Source organism: Girardinichthys multiradiatus, chromosome Y, assembly GCF_021462225.1.
Source record: "Girardinichthys multiradiatus isolate DD_20200921_A chromosome Y, DD_fGirMul_XY1, whole genome shotgun sequence".
Taxonomy (NCBI): domain Eukaryota; kingdom Metazoa; phylum Chordata; class Actinopteri; order Cyprinodontiformes; family Goodeidae; genus Girardinichthys; species Girardinichthys multiradiatus.
The window spans coordinates 4,648,920-4,669,774 of record NC_061818.1 but is presented as its reverse complement, the minus strand read 5'-3'; the positions used below and the strand labels follow the sequence as shown (position 1 = coordinate 4,669,774).

Sequence of the window (20,855 nt, the reverse complement as noted above, 5' to 3'; positions counted from 1 at the left end):
AAAAGCATAAAAGCATAACTCATTCTTGTGACCATCTCCCTTCCTGTAACATGTAAGGAAGGAAAAGCACTTACATGGGTGATAAACAATACAAAAGATATAAAAAACCTAACAATCTGTGACCAAGACAGCAAGTCTTTGTGATGTATCAAGAGCCACGGTATCCAGGGTAATGTCAGCATACCGCCAAGATGTACGAACCACATCCAACAGGATTAACTGTGGACGCAAGAGGATGCTGTCTGAAAGGGATGTTCGGGTGCTAACCCGGATTGTGTCCAAAAAACATAAAACCACGGCTGCCCAAATCAGGGCAGCATTAAATGCGCACCTCAACTCTTCTGTTTCCACCAGAACTGTCCGTCGGGAGCTCCACAGGGTCAATATACACGGCCGGGCTGCTATAGCCAAACCTTTGGTTACTCATGCCAAGGCCAAACGTCGGTTTCAATGGTGCAAGGAGCGCAAATCTTGGGCTGTGGACAATGTGAAACATGTATTGTTCTCTGATGAGTCCACCTTTACTGTTTTCCCCACATCCGAGAGAGTTACGGTGTGGAGAAGCTCCAAAGAAGCGTATCACCCAGACTGTTGCATGCCCAGAGTGAAGCATGGGGGTGGATCAGTGATGGTTTGGGCTGCCATATCATGGCATTCCCTTGGCCCAATACTTGTGCTAGATGGGCGCGTCACTGCCAAGGACTACCGAAACATTCTTGAGGACCATGTGCATCCAATGGTTCAAACATTGTATCCTGAAGGCGGTGCCGTGTATCAGGATGATAATACACCAATACACACAGCAAGACTGGTGAAAGATTGGTTTGATGAACATGAAAGTGAAGTTGAACGTCTCCCATGGCCTGCACAGTCACCAGATCTAAATATTATTGAGCCACTGTGGGGTGTTTTGGAGGAGCGAGTCAGGAAACGTTTTCCTCCACCAGTATCACGTATTGACCTGGCCACTATCCTGCAAGAAGAATGGCTTAAAATCCCTCTGACCACTGTGCAGGACTTGTATATGTCATTCCCAAGACGAATTCACGCTGTATTGGAGGCCCTACACCATACTAATAAATTATTGTGGTCTAAAACCAGGTGTTTCAGTTTCATTGTCCAACCCCTGTATTTTTCTTTTATTATTATTGTTAGGTAGTCATTGTTATTCCCTTTGTGTAGAACGGTGCTTGTTAGTTAGGTGAAGGTTTTTGGACCAGAATAATGGTATATCAGGATTATTTGGCTTCAATAAATCTTCATATATATAATTAAGAGAAGCGTTTATTTCGTGCAAGAGTGATTTACCTGTCAAAACAAGGTTGAAGTTCCCCCACCTTCGGTGAAGCGATTGAATAAACAGTGACAGTTGGTGGCTTTGGTTAATAATTTGTAATTATTAAAGAGTTTTGAGCCCATAATCACAACACCAGAGGACATCTCTGATTTCTATTCGTAAGTAATGATTTTTGGTTAAGAAATTATTTTTTTTCAAATTATGATTTTAAATTATAATTCTTGATGAATATTAATTAACCAATAATCATAATCCTTACAATTACATCAGGCCAATAGAAAAACACCTTTAAAACAGAAATGTGGGCTTGACGTATATTTAATACCTGCTTAAAGGTTGTTATTTTCGAATTATATTTTTAATCTGACAAGCATGCCTCATTGAAATGCATATTCTAATAATCCTAACAATTAGAATATGTGTTTCAATGAGGGTTAAATTAGAATATGCTTGTTATAGTAGATTCTTCTGTGAAAATCTGAGTAAAATGGTTTATTTCTGACAATGCTCAGTAAAAGGAAACTTTGTTTAAAATGTTGGTTGGTGAGGTGAAAACTTTAAAATAGGAGCAAAATGTGATCCTTAAAAGCTTTAAAATGGAAACAAAACCAGAAAGATGTGAAAGAAAACTGAAAACTTTGATTCAGCTAGATGGCAAAAATGGCACCAATAATCAGCTCCAGGAAGATCTGAGAAAATCAACAGTTAGTGAGTAATGGAACCGTTAGATCAGGTTGTTTCTCATAGTATGGTGCCAGGCCTACCTTTCACATACCAGGGATCATGGATTTATATTTGAATATACATTAAAGTACTTTGAAAGGTTATATTACTTTGCTGATGAGGGAATATCCTTGAAATGTGTGTTTTAACAAACACACCAGTAAGTGAGCAGCATATTGGGTCCAGACCCAACAAGATTTGTATTATTTAGTGTGTTGTGCAGCTATGGCTGGTTTCACCCTAGGCATGCTTATATGAGGGGGCAGCCAGAAATGTGAAGGGGGCATCATCATGCGTACACATTATGCTCCGGCATGTTTAATGTTGTTGTTGATTAGTGTTTTCTTCATGTGAATGGGGTAAACCAGCGCCAAAGAAAGAGAGAGTTACGACACTCTTTGAACTTGCCGATAGGCGGTCACGTGGTTCATGTAGCTCTCAATAGTTCCAAACATCTCAGCGGTGTCAGTCAGGTTGAATGGCTTCAGGCGCGACATAACGCAAAAAGCGACTTTTTTCACTCTTTCCTGTGACTTTTGGTAATTAAATAATAATGAACTGATTACTGGCTACCAAATCATAATTTGAAAAGCCTGACAGAAGTAACAATACCTATTATAAATGCTCTTTCTGATCTCCTCCGCATGCTAGCACATGCTAGCATGGGAATGCTATAACTATTCTGTGCCAGCAGTTAAGAGCTCTGATCAAACTTACCTTCAGATCTACATCCTATACTACGTGGAAAGATCTATTGCCTATGTATTTCAAAAAAAAATATCCAAATTACAAGCAGCACGTCTACAGATGTTTTCCTAAATTTCCGGGTTTGTGCTCTGTCCCGCCCCCGTCATTTCTTTCCAATGGGAACAATGATCGTCACCCGCGTGGCTTTGTTCACAAGTAATAGTTCCCTTACAAAAAGTACAATGTGAAAACAAACCGCAGCAAATGAAAAAAATAAAGTTCGCTTTTGGTCCGAACCAAACAAGTGGACCAAAGGACTTTCTTGGTGTGAATATACCCTAGAATAACCATGAACTAAAGGAAACAGAGAAACTGGAGGAAACAGAAAAACAACAAAAACAACAACAACAACCTAAGATCTAAGGACTTAACAAAATAGAAACCATAAGGTGTTGGAATAATTGTATATAGATTTATCTTATATTTCCTCCATTGCTGTTAACTCTGCAATTTGACCTTTATAACCTTTCATGTTGTATGTGTAAGTAAACATGTGATGAGTTGTTTGCAGGCAAGGAGGAAAGGTGGAGCCGGGATGATGCTGTCACAGTTGAGGACATCACAAAGATAATGGCTGATTGTGCTGAACAAATGAGGCACATATCTTAAGATTATGGAGACTGTGCAAGTGTGTTTGTACAAGATAATGGTGTGCATGACCTATGTCACGTTGCTGCTGTTTTCCCCCACCCTTAAGAAGCAGCAATGTTTATTGTAACTAGGGACCACCCCAAAGATAATAAAAAGAGAGGTGCGGACAGATGGTTTCCACAGCGGTAGGTTTGTAACTGAAAACACATCTCTGTTCGTTCTCCTCGCAGCGAGTAAAATAACTAATTCTTTGTCTTTGTCTTCTTTTTGTGATGTTATAAGTATTTTAGGTTGATTGAACCTGACATAAGGAAACCCTGAGTACAAAAGTAAACAAACCTAAACAAACACTGACTGAACCAAACAGGGAAATGAAGCAGAGGATGTGAGGACTTAAATACATACCAAGATGTAAACAAGAAGTAAGATTCCAAAAAATAAATCCAATAGGGGAAAACTAGAGTCCATAATCCAAAGCAAAACAAAGTCCAGGAAGCTAATGTTCTGGTAGCCTGCAGCAATGGAGCAAGCGGCGAAGATGCAGGCGGTTAGGAGGCCAGTGACGAAGATGCAGGCGGTCAGGAGGCCAGCAACGAAGAGGCAGGTGGTCAGGAGGCCAGCGACGAAGATGCAGGCGGTTAGGAGGCCGGCGACGAAGATGCAGGCGGTTAGGAGGCCAGCAACGAAGATGCAGGCATCCAGGAGGTCTGCAGCGTGGCCAGGTTAACCTACGAAGCGAGAGTCCAAAAACTTCCAAACCCTGACAACTAGACAGTCAGAACAATGGTTGTGGCCATGCTTTTACTTTAACATGCTTTTTCTTAGACTTTAACATCAAAATAAGTTTATGAAATTAGTGAAATGGTCTAATTAGTCTGTTTGTGTATCTCCCTCTCTTTTTCTCTTCATTAAACCTGACAAACATCAGTCAAATGCTGGACAAGGCTTTGAAATCACTGGCTTTATGAGTACAAAACGATAGGCAATGCATTATGCAGCCATGCATGGATGCTGATTGAAAGAAAATGCAAGCATTTTTCAGCAGGCGTCGCACTGAAATACCACCGTCTCCGGCCCTTTTTTTGTGTGACATAGCGTACGTCGTCATAAAAATTTAGCTCTGCAGACATCTATGGTGTCCGAGCTACCCTAATGTCGGTCAGATGTCTCGGATCTCCCCTGAGTCCTTTTTCCCCAGAAATGTCACCTCTGTTTCCAACACTGTCTCTTAAAGGAATGACTCTCAAACTGTTCTATACTCTCAACAATTTTATTCTAAATAAGGCAGAGGAATGGTTACAGAGATCAGTGCTGATTGAAGTGACGAAAAAAGCCCCAAAAGAAGGACACACGTGGTTTTTATGTCTGGTACTGGCTTCTTATCCTATCCTAACAAAAGTGAAAACATTAGCATTTATACTTTATCATTATGGTGTGTGTGTAAAAGCTCATGTGTAAAATTCTAAGTAATAGTAAGCAAGGTTATTCCTAACAATGGCAAGCCAACAGTGCCACAAAACGCCACTTTTACCACCCATCTGGGTAAAATATCACAAAAATGCTGTTTTATAAGTCAGGACGCCATAAAATACGGCGAAAATCCCATTAAGGCGCCGTTTACTGTGACGTTTTAAGAGCACTGAACGCCGAAAAAATGACGTTTTTCTAGGCATTGAATGCCGCTTTTTACGCCTAAAAGGTTTTCAAAATCCGAACAAAACACCGTTTTTTTGCCGCTTTGTTACATTTTTTACGCCGAAGCAGGGCCCTGCCAACACTCTTTTTTTAACCAATTAATTTAAACTCCAGCAACCCAATAAGAAAAGAAGAACTGCAGACTCCACTTATTCATAACAGTCCGACTGTGCTGAAAAGAGATCTGATAGTTTTTTTTCTGATGAATTTCATGCATTCTGCAGCACTCTGTAATCATCTCAATATTAATTTTAATGCCTTTAAAGTCAAAAGCAAAGAAAAAAAAAACACAATAATTGTCTGAAACAAGTGAAGACCGACATGCAATTTTAAAATCCGAGTTGTAGCTGTAATACTTTTCTCCTCCACCAGATGGCATTCGCACGGGAGCTAGTCCACAGAAATGCTATCTGTGGACATTTGGTGGTTGTAATGTTATCAAAAACAGGAAAATAAATCTTGTATGCAGTATTTGCTGTTATTTTTCTATGAACAATTACTAGAAAGATTCGTAATCTATGAGTTGGCATGCATTAAGGACTGAATAAGATCCCTAAAATAGTAAAATGTCCCTAAAATAATGAAAAAATCCCCCAAATCATTACCGGAATTATCATGTTACATATTTTCAATCAAAGCAAGTCTGCTCAAAAAGGTATACAGCTGTTGTTCCATCTGCATGTCACAGCCCTAAATAATTAATAATATAATCCAGGGGTTCTTTATCATTACTCAAACATTTCTCTCAAAGTGCAAACACAATATTAAGAGAATGAAACAAAAAAACTTGTCAAAATACTTAACATATGAAAAGATAATGTAAAGGTATTTGCAGAAGTCTTTCATGTTAAAATTAAGCATTCCCTGTGCTATATCGTTGTGGTAAAAATGGGTCTCTGAAATATAATCTTCTAACTCCCAAGGTTTGTATTATTAAAATAAAAAAGAATTGGGTCCAGATATTCAGCCATTCTTTTGACATATTTTCATCTACACATATATTCCCTCACTTGTACATGTAAGCCACAATTTTACTCAGACTGAAAGTTAGCACCAACTTTGACAAGAATGACTTCTATTCAGTACCATTTGGTTTTTCAATTTTAGACAGATATTTTGTTATAATTTGGTTTGTATTTTTCATACTAGATTGCCTGTTCTGGAGTCCTAATATATTTAATGGACACTTTATAATCTGTTGTCCATGTTGTCTGTGTTCTGTCTAAGCAATAAGCAGGCCTATATTGTGATATGTATGTTTCCTAGGTACTTATTAAGAAAAACATTTTCCTTTTAGCTTTCACTCCTGTTTAATCACTTCATTCTGTATATTTTTGTAGGAAAATTAAATAAAGGCACTTCACATTTTTGCTTTCCTTTTGAAAATAAATGTCTTCACAATTCCTTATTCTTTAGAGTGCATTTTTGCCCCAGGTGTTACCTGTTTTTTGTAACTTCTATATGACCCTGTTTTTGGCACATTATCACGTCAGTAAGTCAAGGTCTGATGGCTGATTTCAAGCCAATTCCTTTTTCATTCTGCTTTGTGTTTAATTTTTTTTAATGGAGTGCATCATTTTATTTAACTAAATGTAAAGTTATGTCTGCATTTAATCTTGTCACTTCTTTAGGGTTCCATTTTGGGGAATATTTATAAGGCCATAATAGCCAGGTCATGTCTTACCCTTGTTGATATTTTGTTTTTAAAGAAAGCAAAAACAAAACTCTAAACAATTTATATATATTTATATATATTTATATAAATATATATTTATATATATTTATATATATATATATATATTTATATATATATATATATATATATATTTATATATATTTATATATTTCATGGGTATATGGTTACTACGTTTCATTCTGTTGTGTAAAACATTTAAAATTCAGCAATACTTCAGAATCTTATGTGAATGCCCTATAACCTAAATATAGCCAGTTTTTTAAACTGTTACAATTCAGTTCAGTTCAATTCAATTCAGTTTATTTATAAAGCACCACTTCACAACACATGTCGTCTCAAGGCACTTCACAAAAGTCAAGCTACATACATTCCAATTACTTCTAATCATTGAACAGTGCAGTCAGATTCAGTTATTTATTCAAATTGGATAAAAAGTTTTTCTATCTAAGGAAACCCAGCAGATTGCATCCAGTCAGTGACTTGCAGCATTCACTCCTCCTGGATGAGCATGTAGAGATAGTGGACAGTCACTGATGTTGACTTGGCAGCAATCCCTCATACTGAGCATGCATGTAGCGACAGTGGAGAAGAAAAACTCCCTTTTAACAGAAAGAAACCTCCAGCAGAACCAGGCTCAGTGTGAGTGGCCATCTGCCACGACCGACTGGGGGTTTGAGAGAACAGAGCAGAGACACAAAGAATACAGAAGCACTGATCCAGGAGTACTTTCTATGGGAAGGAAAACTAAATGTTAATGGATGTAGCTCCTTTAGTCGTTTCACCTAGAAAGAAAGAACAGATAAACTCTGAGCCAGTTTTCAAGGTTAGAGTCTGAAAGAGAGCACATAGAGTTAGTCACAGTAAAAGCTCAGTCAATCGCCAATGTCTAGGAGAGAGAAAGGGTTAAACACTAAAAGACAGGGCTATGTGGATAGAGGCTGAGCATTAAGTTGTTGCCAGCAGAAGCTTGGACGATGCCCCTCTCCAGAACGGTGTCACAGGTAGAGAGAGAGAGGTAGAGAACAAAGTTGAAAGCTGAAATAACAGCAAATAATGCAAAATTTGAGAGTAGTGTGAAAATGAAGGGTGAAAGTGGTCATTATGTCCTCCAGCAGCCTAAGCCTATAGCAGCATAACTACAGAGATAGCTCAGGATATCCTAAGCCACTCTAACTATAAGCTTTATCAAAAAATAAAGTTTTAAGCCTTAAAAGTTGACAGGGTGTCTGCCTCACGGACTAAAACTGGGAGCTGGTTGGCTCCACACGAGAGGAGCCTGATAACTAAAGGATCTGCCTCCCATTCTACTTCTAGAGACTCTAGGAACCACCAGTAAACCTGCAGTCTGAGAACGAAGTGCTCTGTTAGGAACATATGGAACAATCAGATCTCTGATGTATGATGGAGCTAGATCATTAAGGGCTTTATATGTGAGGAGGAGAATTTTAAATTCTATTCTGGATTTAACAGGGAGCCAATGAAGGGAAGCTAAAGTAGGGGAAATATGATTTCTCTTTTTAATTTTCATCAGAACTCTTGCTGCAGCATTTGGATGAGCTGAAGGCTTTTAACTGCATTTTGTGGACATACTGATAGTAAAGAATTACAATAGTCCAGCCTTGAAGTAACAAATGCATGGACTATTTTTTCAGCGTCACTCCTGGACAGGATATTTCTAATTTTGGCAATGTTCCGGAGGTGAAAGAAGGAAATCCTGGAAACCTGTTTAATATGGGATTTAAATGACATGTCCTGGTCAAAAATAACACCAAGGTTTTTTACATTATTCTGGGAGGTCAATTTAATGCCATCCAGGTTAAGTGATTGACAAAGCAGTTTCTTTTTTAAAGACTCCGGTCCAAAGATGACAACTTCTGTCTTGTCTGAATTTAGAAGCAGAAAATTTAAAGTCATCCAAGTTTTTATATCTTCAAGACATGCTTGTAGTCTATCTAACTGGTTGGGTTCATCAGGATATATGGATAAGTAAACCTGAGTATCATCAGCGTAACAGTGAAAATTTACTCTATGCTGTCTGATAATTTTACCTATTGGAAGCATATATATAGTAAAGAGAATTGGACCAAGTACTGAACCCTGTGGTACTCCACAATTAACCCTGGAGTTTAAAGATGATTTATCATTTACATGAACAAACTGGAATCTGTCAGACAAATAAGACTTAAACCAGCCTAGTGCTGTTCCCCTGATCCCTACAGCATATTCCAACCTTTCTAAGAGAATATTGTGATCGTCTGTATCAAATGCAACACTGAGATCTAACAGAACCAGAACAGACACAAGTCCATTATCTGAGGCCATAAGAATATCATTAGTGACTTTCAGCAGAGCTGTTTCAGTGCAATGATGAACTCTGAAGCCTGAGTGAAACTTCTCGAACAGGTCATTGCTTTGTAAATGCTCACACATTTGATTAGAAACAATTTTCTCAAAAATTTTAGAAAATAACAGAAGATTGAATATAGGTCTGTAATTCATTAAGTCATCTCAATCAAGCGAAGGTTTCTTAAGCAAAGGTTTTATGTTGGGACCCACTACCATGGATTTCAACATTAAACTCTGGTACGGACCTTTCTGGAACTTTCAAAATAAAGTACATTAACCTTCTTCCGGCAAAGCCAGGAAACGGGATAACTGCGGACTTCCTGTGACGCCACTACCCGAATAAAAACACAGCTGTTGCTACATCCGCCCTCTTGCAACACGACTTCTAGTGGGACCGGTCAGGGGAGGCCCAGCGCGCTGATGTCTCTTTGCTGGCAAACAGACATAAACTCTTCAACTGGATCCAAGGATGTCATACGATCATCGATCATATGCAAAGTTAAGCACGAATGAAATACTGTCTGTGTATCCGGTATTTTCATTCATGAACGGGGGTAATTAAAGTACAAGCATTGCTTGACTGTCTCTCCGAGCCCTGTAGGAGCAAACGGTGTTCGAGAGAAACCCCCTGCAAAGACGCAGTCTCCCAGTCTGGAAGGAAGATAGCAGAGACCGCAGCGGACAGGACGGACCGCCCAGCTACAGCTCCGGAGCAAACCCTTTTGTTCAGAGCGAACGCACCTTCAACCCCCCGCGAAGCTACCGAGCTAACCAATTGTTGACTATGGAGACCTTCTTCAAACTTCGCCCTTGGACAACGTTTCCTCACCACGGTTCATGAGGTTAAGTGTTTTGGGCAGAGACAGATTTAGAATGAAGTGATCTAAACGTTTTTCATTTTATGAAGTTTTGTTTGTGTGAAACTCGGCTACCTTAGTGCTAGCAGGCTATCTGCAGTACACGTGCCGGTTTGTGTTATTTGTATGTTTTTATGGTTTTTATGCTTTGTATGCTTTGTATGGTTTCTGTGAGGCAAAATAAATCAATCTGATTGTTACAAATCAAGTCACTAACTAGCAAAGTCTTTGAAGAGATAGATCTTATGTTCAGTAAGCCACATTTAATTGTTTTATTTTTCTTTTTAGTCTGAGTTGTGTTTATTTTTATTAGATTTTCCTGATTTTCTTGTATTAGATTTTTTTTTTATCTATTAAATTTTGGCCGTGGGCGAGACACTGTCTTAATAGGGTAATGGGTGGGTAGCAGTACAGAAGCTGCAGAGAGGAGTATTAAACTACGACCCTGCTTCCTGGTCTGCACCCTGGTTTGTCAGAGTTTTGGAGAATTAAGAAATTCGGCCAGATTCCTAGAAAGAAGAGCTGCTCCATCCAAAGCGGAATAGATGCCGTCTCTCCGGATCAGTCCAGGTTTTCAACAAAATGTTTGCCAGTTATCAATGTAACCCACATTGTTTTCTGGACACCACCTAGACAGCCAGCGGTTGAGTGACAGCATGCGGCTAAACATGTCGTCACTGGTCAGCTCAGGGAGGGGACCAGAGAAAATTACGGAGTCCGACATTGTTTTGGCAAACTTACACACCGAAGCAACACTAACTTTGGTGAATGTATTTACGCTGATCCTTAGCCAGCAGTTTCAGGTAGGATTTGATGTCACCCGTTCTAGCCCCTGGCAGACATCTGACTATGGTCACTGGTGTCTCTAGTGCCACGTTTCTGACTATGGAGCTGCCAATTACCAGTTGGCTTCTCAGCGGGTGTGTCGCTGAGCGGGGAAAATTTGTTAGAAACGCAGACAGGTTGGTGGTGACCTGTGGGCTGGGATCTAGGACTATGCTTTCTACGTACAATCACCCAGGCGGCCTGAGGCCCCGGCTGCACGGGCTCTGCTGAAGGACTGCTACGGGGAGCTACCCTCGGTGGCTCCGCACTGGCTAAAGGGCCTTGGCTATCTGCTGGCTTGAGGGGGTTGTTTCATGAGTAAGTTGTTTCTTCTTGTTTCCAACTGATTTACTTTACATGTTTACTATTTCAACAATGTTTTCGTTATTCTATGTTGTAATAACTGTTGTGTAGGACATGTGTTGTGTAAAAAATCTATAAACAACAATCAAATCACATCACATTATCATTATACAAAGGGTAAATGTCATGACCAAAGGCTATTTCATATGCAGAAAGAGTCCTACAATGGAAATCAGCACTTTTTTATTTGACCAGATTCCCTTTTATGAAATGAAAAACACATTTCCAGCTCCGCCTGACACATTGCACACTAAACCTTTTGTGGAACATAATGTTTCAACTGGTTCAGTCCAAATTTACTGTAGTTATGGCCTAGGATTTCAAAAAGATTTTCATGATGTTTTGCAATGTTCATTTAGTGAAAGATTTTGGCAAGGCTAAAAAAAAGTTAATTTTTTCTCTGTTAACAAAAAAATCAGACATAGTAACAGTTACAAAAGTGGTTTCACTGGAAAATATTCTTTTATGTCTTACCTTACTAAAAGTTTGCATTTAGACTTTATAACTGTAGAGTTATACTTGATTTATTTGAGGTATGTAATTTCAGGCGGACATTGCCACTAAAACCTTTGGGGCTTCACTCTCCCTCCTTCAGTCTCTCTTCCATCAGCTGCTCTTAATTCCCCTTTGATTAGCTCCCATGGTTCATTGGTCCATTCTCCACTCTCCCTCCGTATTTATACCTGATTGTCATTGTTCCCCACTGGTTCCTCCTGTAAACTACCCTGGCTTCTACACATTCCATGTATGTTACCCAGTCTTTAAGTTTTCCTCCTTGTTGTTATTATTATTATTATTATTATAATAAAATTGAGCTCTACAACTCACCATGCTGCTCCTAAGTATTGTTCTGCACATTGGTCCGACAGAAACTCAACATTATACAATAGAAACCCACAGGAGGAGCCTGCCTGGAGAACAATTTGTCCTCTTCATTTCTTTATTAAAAACTATTAGGCCACTACCTTTTCCAGTATAAAACAGTGGTGAGGTGTGCTGTAGGTGTGACAGAGGAATTCAATGTGCAAGTGAGATTGCATCAAGGCTCAGATCTGAGCTCCTTGTTCGCTGTGATGATTGACAGGTTGAGAGTTGAGGTTAGACAGGAATCTCCATGGACGATGATGTTTGCAGATGACATTGCGATCTGTGGTGAGAGCAGGGAACAAGTGGAGGAAAATCTAGAGAGATGAAAAGGAGAGGAATGAAGGTAAGCCAGGGGAAGGCAGAATACAGGGGTTGGACAATGAAACTGAAACACCTGTCATTTAATGTGGGAGGTTTCATGGCTAAATTGGACCAGCCTGGTAGCCAGTCTTCATTGATTGCACATTGCACCAGTAAGAGCAGAGTGTGAAGGTTCAATTAGCAGGGTAAGAGCACAGTTTTGCTCAAAATATTGAAATGCACACAACATTATGGGTGACATACCAGAGTTCAAAAGAGGACAAATTGTTGGTGCACGTCTTGCTGTGACCAAGACAGCAAGTCTTTGTAATGTATCAAGAGCCACGGTATCCAGGGTAACGTCAGCATACCACCAAGAAGGACAAACCACATCCAACAGGATTAACTGTGGACGCAAGAGGAAGCTGTCTGAAAGGGATGTTTAGGTGTTAACCCGGTTTGTATCCAAAAAACATAAAACCACGGCTGCCCAAATCACGGCAAAATCAAATGTGCATATCAACTCTCCTGTTTCCACCAGAACTGTCCGTCGGGAGCTCCACAGGGTCAATATACACGGCCGGGCTGCTATAGCCAAACTTTTGGTTACTCATGCCAAGGCCAAACGTCGGTTTCACTGGTGCAAGGAGCACAAATCTTGGGCTGTGGACAATGTGAAACATGTATTGTTCTCTGATGAGCATTCCTTCACAACCGTCCCATCATTAAATGTTTTTTTTTATGTTGCCCCATGATTCACGATATCTTGAGTGAACATTCATTTGCAGTTGTCTTTCTTCTCCCATATAATTTGTGGCCCGTACTAGATAAATTAGTTGGTTTCGTATTCTTAAATTTTTTAGAGTTTTGTACGGTTTAGAAGGGAATATGTGGAACAGTTAATCGGACATGAAAGTAGACACAAACAGGAATCGGACTGGAAACATCAAGAATATAATCATATACGAACAAAGGATGTTTAATTAAAAATGTAGTACTTCAATGTCATAGGTTAGCACAATACTGGTCAGTATTTTCTGTCCTCTCAGAGACACCAATCCAGAGACTGGCCGTACAGGTAACCTTTTTGGGGCATTGGACTCAGAGACTTATGGACACATGAAGACTTCGTGGGACCCTGAACCAGGATAATGCGATGGCAGAACAATAAAGTTGAAAAGAACCAATCTAAGAGACTATAGAATGTTCCAGGAAGACCAAGGTGAGAGACTGAACTACACTGTTTTGCTGCTGAGAATTTAACTGATGTTTTTCTATTTTCTGTTATAACTTCAAGACATGTGTGTCTCTGTCCACATTCTGCACGGCACCTGACCTTTCATGCCTGCTAATATGTTTTCCTGCGAGGTGAACATCAATGTGAGCGTTATAGTTGACAAACCAGATGAGAAGGAGACTGCAGAGATGTACCTGTCCATGTGAAGGAGGATCGAGCCTGCTAAACGTTTCCTGCATCAGTGGAGAAGTGCAGCTGCCATCAACATTCCTGCTGGCCATTTCCAGTGAGGAGAGCTCGTTCATCTAATTTTTTATGCAGCATAAACACATAGAGCTCTATATAAGCAATATTTTCTCTTGCTGGCCAGCACTTACTTTATTTTTCTTACTAAAGACAACAAAGAGACCATTTGATAATTTTAGTACTTTATTTCAAGGACTGAGAGGAGGACTTGGTATAAAAAAAGTGAAAGAAATATTATTTGTCCCGCACAGATAATAAGTGTGTTGAAGTGAAATAAGTTCATTGCCTGTATTCTAGAGTGAATTTTTACATTTTTTTGTTATCAGACAAAATTTATGTTAAAGGTATGGAGTAGGGTGTGTTTCAGTCCAGAGCTTTTGTAATAAGCTGAACTGGTTGATAGTAAACTGTTATCTGAACCTGAGTAAATTCTATTCATTGGTTAATTTACCCCTTCCTCTTTCACTCTGCTCCAGCGCGCTCACTGCGCTCCCAGCGCTGCTGGGGCAGGAAAAACAAAAGATTTGATTGGTTCAACTAAGTGACGCTTTTGCCGTAATACCTGGGGTAGAAGTAACGCCCAAAACACGCTGCCGGCATCTCTGCTTGGCTATGCATTTAAGCTGTATAACACTGCAAACATCGGAAAAAATGCTTCACGACAATTATCCATTTCGTCAAGTTATTAGATTGGGCAGGGATCCGGACAGAACCATCACTTGCTCCGGATTTGTACCGAGGTCCGCCATTTGGTGATGGCTGCCTTAAAATATTAAGAATCTCCAGAGGAAAATAATATATTTTATATTCTGTACTTGGAATTATCCACCACATATACTAAAACGCTTTTTATAGCACTTTCAGCCACTACAAATTCATAACAGGTAGGGATAAATGACAGAGTGACTTGCCGAGTTCAGGCTGTGGTTAGAAATAGAAATGCATCCTCACTCCACCCTTCAGAGGAATCCCACCCCTGGAAGTGTGGAAAGAAGATATTTAGAGAAGGTAATCTGTAAAAAGGGATTTGAAAAGAATGCAATTAAAAAAATGGCAAACATGGAGGGAAAAATTTTGCATTCACATTCTCAAAACTTTTCTTGATTGAGAGCTTTTTCAAAGTTCCATTTTTGAAACACGTATTTTTATCAAGTTCGATTTGTGAAACGCTTTCTTTGCTTGTGTGGAGATAAATTATGTGTGTGCATCATTATTATTATGTTCATAACCAGTGTGGGAAATAAAATGTATAACCTGTGTTAGTATAAGACATTGTGGCCTGCAGAATTGTTATTGCACAAACTTGGCCTTGAGTGTGATGAAGCAGAAAAATACTGAGAGCTGAAGGAGTATGTGAAAAGTAGAGACTGACTTACTCCCTGCTTATATCAGTAGATACGAGTGCAGGTGCTGGAACAATGACTGTCTAAATATGGTAAGCGGGAAAAAATGTGTACGTGACTATATGTGAGAAAATATTGTAATCAAGGGCGCTGCCCATTTTCATGTGTGTTTTAATAAAAGCAATGTGCCCAGTGAGAAGCTCTGAAGTCGTCTCGGTGTGTGGCCTGATCACATGAAAGCTTCCCCTTGTCCAGGTATTTTAATTACATACAGCTGTCTCCGTGTGATTTATTCTAAATGTGTGTAATTCCTCCAGGTTATGGTGAATAAACGAACGCGCAGAAGGCCTCTTTAAAGAGTTTCTTCAACACTTGTAATACTTTTGAAACAAAATTCTCTTCATACATATATTCAGTGGATGCATACTGACTCCAGAGAAGGCTGTGCTCTCTGCTGTATGGACACACGAGTTACCGTATTTTCCGCACTATAAGGCGCACCGGATTATAAGGCGCACCTTCAATGAATGGCCTATTTTAGAACTTCTTTCATATATAGGGCGCACCGGATTATAAGGCGCATAGAATAGAAGCTACTGCAGTAAAACGTTTGACTGGGGTTGCGTTATGCCTCCACTAGATGGAGCTGTGCTAAAGAGAATGTCAACAAAACAGTCAGATAAGTCAGTCAGTCAAACTTTATTAATACACTACAAACCAGCGTTCTGATAACTCCATTCACTCTCATGGTAAGGTCTCCTCTACATAGAATTCTATTGAATAGAGCCAACTGCACGTTAGGAATGCATTGGAGTCTATGAAGTTGAAATCAAACGTTAGTTAAAACGTGAAAGGGAACTTTTCCCTGATTCAGTAAACACGTAAAAGAAACAGTTTGATGCACTAAATCAAACGTTAGTATTGTTAACCTTTCCTGTTTCTGTCCCCTGACCGTAGTCTGATGACACAGGGGAGACGCTTTCTCCAGGGCCGAAGTTACTAGTTTCCTCGGGGTTAACTCCCTCACTCATACGTTGCTGAGTTGAGCATGAAGAAACAGCATCAAAACACTGAGTTGTTGACGAGATTCGGGGTTCTTTTTAATGACTTTGCAGCACGTAAAAACACAGGGCTTACAGACTCATACACCGCTGCTCCAGTCGCCGTCTCTACCCACCCCACACACACAATAATACCGACGTCACTCCTTCACTCTTGATTCTCAGCTACGGCAGCACACAGCGCCACCTCTGTCCAGAGGAGTAATGTCAACATCTTCCATACACACACACGAAACATACACCCCACACACTGAGCTTCTAATCACATATAGTTCAGGCAATTCCTGCAACAGTACATTCAAACGTTATACACACACAAGTGGTGTTGGACTAGGAGTAAGCACAGTACAGGTGTTTACCGCTATTACTTCGGCGACGCCCCTGACTACGGTAGCCGTAATGCTGCAAGCGGTGCGGCTTTGTAGTTTACCAGTCGTACTGAAACATTTTGACAGAGCGCCGTGTACAACCAGTATGGATAATTGGTTATATATGGTTAATTGGTTGAATTAACCATATATAAGGCGCTCCGGATTACAAGACGCACTGTCATTTTTTGAAAAAATTAAAGGTTTTTAAGTGCGCCTTATAGTGCGGAAAATACGGTACCTTCAGTTCTCTACACATATCTGTGAGATCAATGTTGCAAAATCAGACAGGCTTGTAAAGGAGCATTTTGTTAGCTTCATAGCATAATTGCCAAAGTTATATGAGTTGTAGAGCAGAATCTCTGTGCCTGCACTAAAGAATTTGTGAAGGTGTAATAGCAGGTTTGTACTGAGTGACAAAGAAATATACACAAGTTCTTTTTTCGTACTCAGGTACTGTATCTGGATGTATTTTGCACCATTTGTTTTTAATCAGAATGAACACAAATATGACTGTAAGAATTTTTTGATGTGACTTAAAGAAAATTATTTCTGCATATGTTATATTTCTGCATATGTTCTTAAGAGTCTGAAATGGTGTAACTGTTGTTTTGTATTTGTGAAAAAATCTAGAATTACACAAACTTCTGTAGCATTTGTGTCTGAGTTCCAGTCCACAGATACAAGTGCATGATTCTTTTTGCACCAGAATTATCTCTATATAATACCTTCACTAATCATAAAATAAAAAAATGCCATTGGCTGTTTAAAATCACAACTGAATAATTGTTATTATGGGGTGGGTGGAGAACCAATACCTAGAAGAAGAAAAAATGCTAAAAATGGTTTGATGCATCATCAAAACAAATATTTTTTTTCTTTCTGACTTTCCAAAAATTATGGGCAATGGCCAAACTTAGTCTTTAATGGTAACATGCAAGCATTTTTTACAAAAGAAATACAGAGAATACAAACAGTGCTTGGAATAAAAAGCTGTGTCATCTTAAAGGTTACCTCAAATACTTCCTTTTAAACATTTGGGATAGGTCTATGGGCTATAAAAAAACATGTTAATTACATTTTTCACACAAAATCATTCTCAGATAATGAAATTTCACCTCCTCAGTTCCCCCAACAGCACTTTGTACACTTTAAAATGGCTGCCAGCAGATGGACAACAGTACAGCCATACATCTGTCATCTGCAGATTTGCCACGAACAGTAGGGACAGAATTTTTCTTCAGTCTAAGTCTTTCTGCAAATCCTGACGTGTTCTGATGTAAGTCCTCAAAGCAGTCTGTGGTGAAGTGATTTGCGCAAACTAGTACTAGTACTTCGGCAATGTGGCTGGAACATTGCCCTTAAAAATAAAATGAAGCCACGAATCTCTGTTATCCAACAGTGGGAGAATGTGCATGGACACACGTGGGTCTTTGCAGCCAACAACAGAACATCTGCCTTTGAGAGTAGCTATTTTAAAGGTAAAACCAGCTGGCGAGATGTGATCCTCTACTGAAAATTAAGTGGGAGGAGCTTCGCTTCAGTTGCTAGTCAGGGCATGACTCAGGTATCATTTCTAGGTGCCAGTGTAATTGTGACATTGCAATTACACAGCTTTAGAAAGTGCATGTTTGCTAGAAAAAATGAAACATTCATTTATAGCCCAAAAACGGCTGAATGTTTTTTTTTTTTGCGTTTGGACTAGAAGCTTTAGAGACCCAAATGGAAGTAAAAAAACAATCAAAAAGTGAATTTTGCATAATAGGTCCCCGTTGCAAAGTTTTTTAACAATCGGACGCTAGAGCATTTAAAAAAATATTTGCAGCAAAAAGTGTTATATATGCATGTAAATAAGTAAATAAAACAACATATTGCAGAGGGATTTGTAGAACCAAAATAATTCAATTTGGAACACCAAATTGTCTCTATAAATACGTAGCACAATGACATCTCCTAGGTTATCATGGCTGTGAAGCTATTACTTAGCAGCATATATTAAATCACCTTCAGTCCTCAAACTTCATGACTCCATCGAAGCCATGGTAGGTAAAGGTCTCCAGGGTGGCGCTACAAGTCTCATGAGCCAGGCATGCCATCCTGTTGTTCTCACAGCTGTCTTCAGCACCAGGGCTGAGATACACCGAATCTGTAGAATGGATCGATGGGTCCTCATCAAAGTAGTTATGTGGTCGTAGTATGACTCCACCACCATTACCCACCGTTACAGTGTTGGGAATGTCTTCAGCATGAGGAATATGAAGGAACCCTGTGGTCACCCAGGCAACAAGGTCCTGCATACACAATAAAACGTCTTTTAGGCAGGTTATACATTTAAAAATTTAGATTCTTTATGTAGTTGCATTCTATTATCAAATAATATTACAACATACTTGGTCTTCAATGCTTTCGTTGTCCTCAATATATTTGCTGAAGTCAACAGCTGGAGTCCAAATGTCATTTTGATTGTAAAGACTGCTGCTGGTTTGTTCTGAGTCCTTCTGTTTGGTGATGGCAACCTTATACCTGGGAAAAGACAGAAAGCGTGCTGTAGTAATCTGTTTTGAAATCCATTATAAACTTTACTAAGACTTTCAACGCTGTTCAGTGACCTTTAGTTTTTTTCTAGGGTTGTGCCCCAGCCATGTGATTAAAACATGAATTGAACTGTACACCAACAAAGAGAATGGTAAAAACTCTGAATCCCTAAATGTACCTAATTAGCCTACTTTTAGTACAGCCCAGGAAGGAGGAGTAACAGCAGGAAACCCTGTGATGTCATGGAACCACTAACAAAACACTTCTCCCAGCTACACCTCTTTGCCTTTACCCGCGGCAGAGCAGCTGATCACATTGGAGGGACAGTACACGACCACCTGGGCCACGTTTCAGAAAGTGGGGTTAACTAGCTCTGAGTAGAAAAGAGATACTCTGATTCATACTCTGGTTTAATTTGTGCTGTTGTTGGCTGCCACAACAATTCAAGAAAACTGAAAAACGAGTTAGAAACATTTTGCCTTGAGCATCGACAAATTTGAAAGGCTTGTCCATGCCCAGCGCTTTACCCACCCAATTCTATGCCGAAGAAGAAGAATTGGAAACTAGCATGGCTGGTGGCTTTAAGACCCAAAAACCCTTCAACGAGAATTTATGTTTGCTCCTTTCATTTTATCAATAAAAAGTCCACAGAATTACACCCCGACTCAGAGCTGTTTCTGGGCAGTGACCAGCCACCACCAAAGAAAAGAAGGCGGCTAATCTGGACCACTGTGAGCCAGATAGCTTCAACAGAAACACAGAATCTGTGGCTGGTGAGTGAAATAGTAAATGTGTTTTGTCCCTGTTTCACATTTTAATCATGCAATACTGAATACTTCACTGAATTATGGCTTATGGTGAATGGTGTTAGCATCAGCGTAGCTGGTTGCTGTTAAATGTGTTATGCAGTGTTAGTCTGGATGTTAGTACCTTATTAGCAGCTACATCTCAATTTTAAAGAAAGATTCAGCCTATGGTTAGTAATTAATACCAGCTGCATGCTGGTGTATATACTAGCTTCATTTAATGGTCCCAGAAAAGGTTTTTATTCTGTAAGCTGGTAAAATTCAACAATCCTCTTCCAAAATGCCAGCAAAACATTTTTTGTGTGCTCCAAAGTCAATAGGATTGAAAGATAGGGCAAAATTAGCCCCAGGGCTGTAAAAGTCTGTGGTTTGTGTTCATAAAGAACATGCTAATAGTTTTTTATTTATTGTATTATTTATTTAAGCACCCCCGACCATAACCAACCCAAACTTCAATTTGCCTTAATTAATGTTTACAACTGGTTCAAACTATAACATGTAACTAACATTCAAATTTTATTCCTTCTTCAACTGAAATTTATTCACTTTGAAACTGTTATTTATTATTACATCCTCTGATAGCCATGTAACATATGTACATATTTATATACATATACCCTCTCGCACTATTAACAGCATATTATATAGTATATATTTTCTATTGTACATATCATGCTTTCTGCAGTGTATATTACACCTTCTATATCACATCTCTTTTTTAAGAGAAAACCATCTTAAATGCCTTGTTATTTTTTTGTTTATCCTACTGTGGTGTATGGTAGCCCAGCACAAGCACCCTCAATTTTGTTGTGCCAGTTTCATATATCACAGAGCAGGGCTAGCAAGATCATGTCATGAACCTCACACGCGGTGAGACTCAAGGGTAATGGTGACACCTGGTACCACTGGAGTCAGTGTGCGACAACAGAAGCTCCACAGAGATCCCTCGCTG

The 20,855-nt window shown here is 39.4% G+C and overlaps 1 protein-coding gene across 1 annotated transcript in view; it reads right to left on the bottom strand.

The window, feature by feature from the left end:
• Nucleotides 1–17,471: 17,471 nt before the first annotated feature.
• LOC124864756 (primary amine oxidase, liver isozyme-like) overlaps nucleotides 17,472–20,855 on the bottom strand; it is a 50,761-nt gene continuing 47,377 nt past the window's right edge. Inside the window, exons 4-5 of the mRNA XM_047359659.1 lie at nucleotides 18,953–19,085; nucleotides 17,472–18,853 (exon numbers count right to left, since the gene is read on the bottom strand). Of these exons, the coding sequence (XP_047215615.1) occupies nucleotides 18,569–18,853; nucleotides 18,953–19,085 (418 nt within the window). The 3' untranslated portion in view covers nucleotides 17,472–18,568. The remainder of the gene's footprint in view (nucleotides 18,854–18,952; nucleotides 19,086–20,855) is intronic.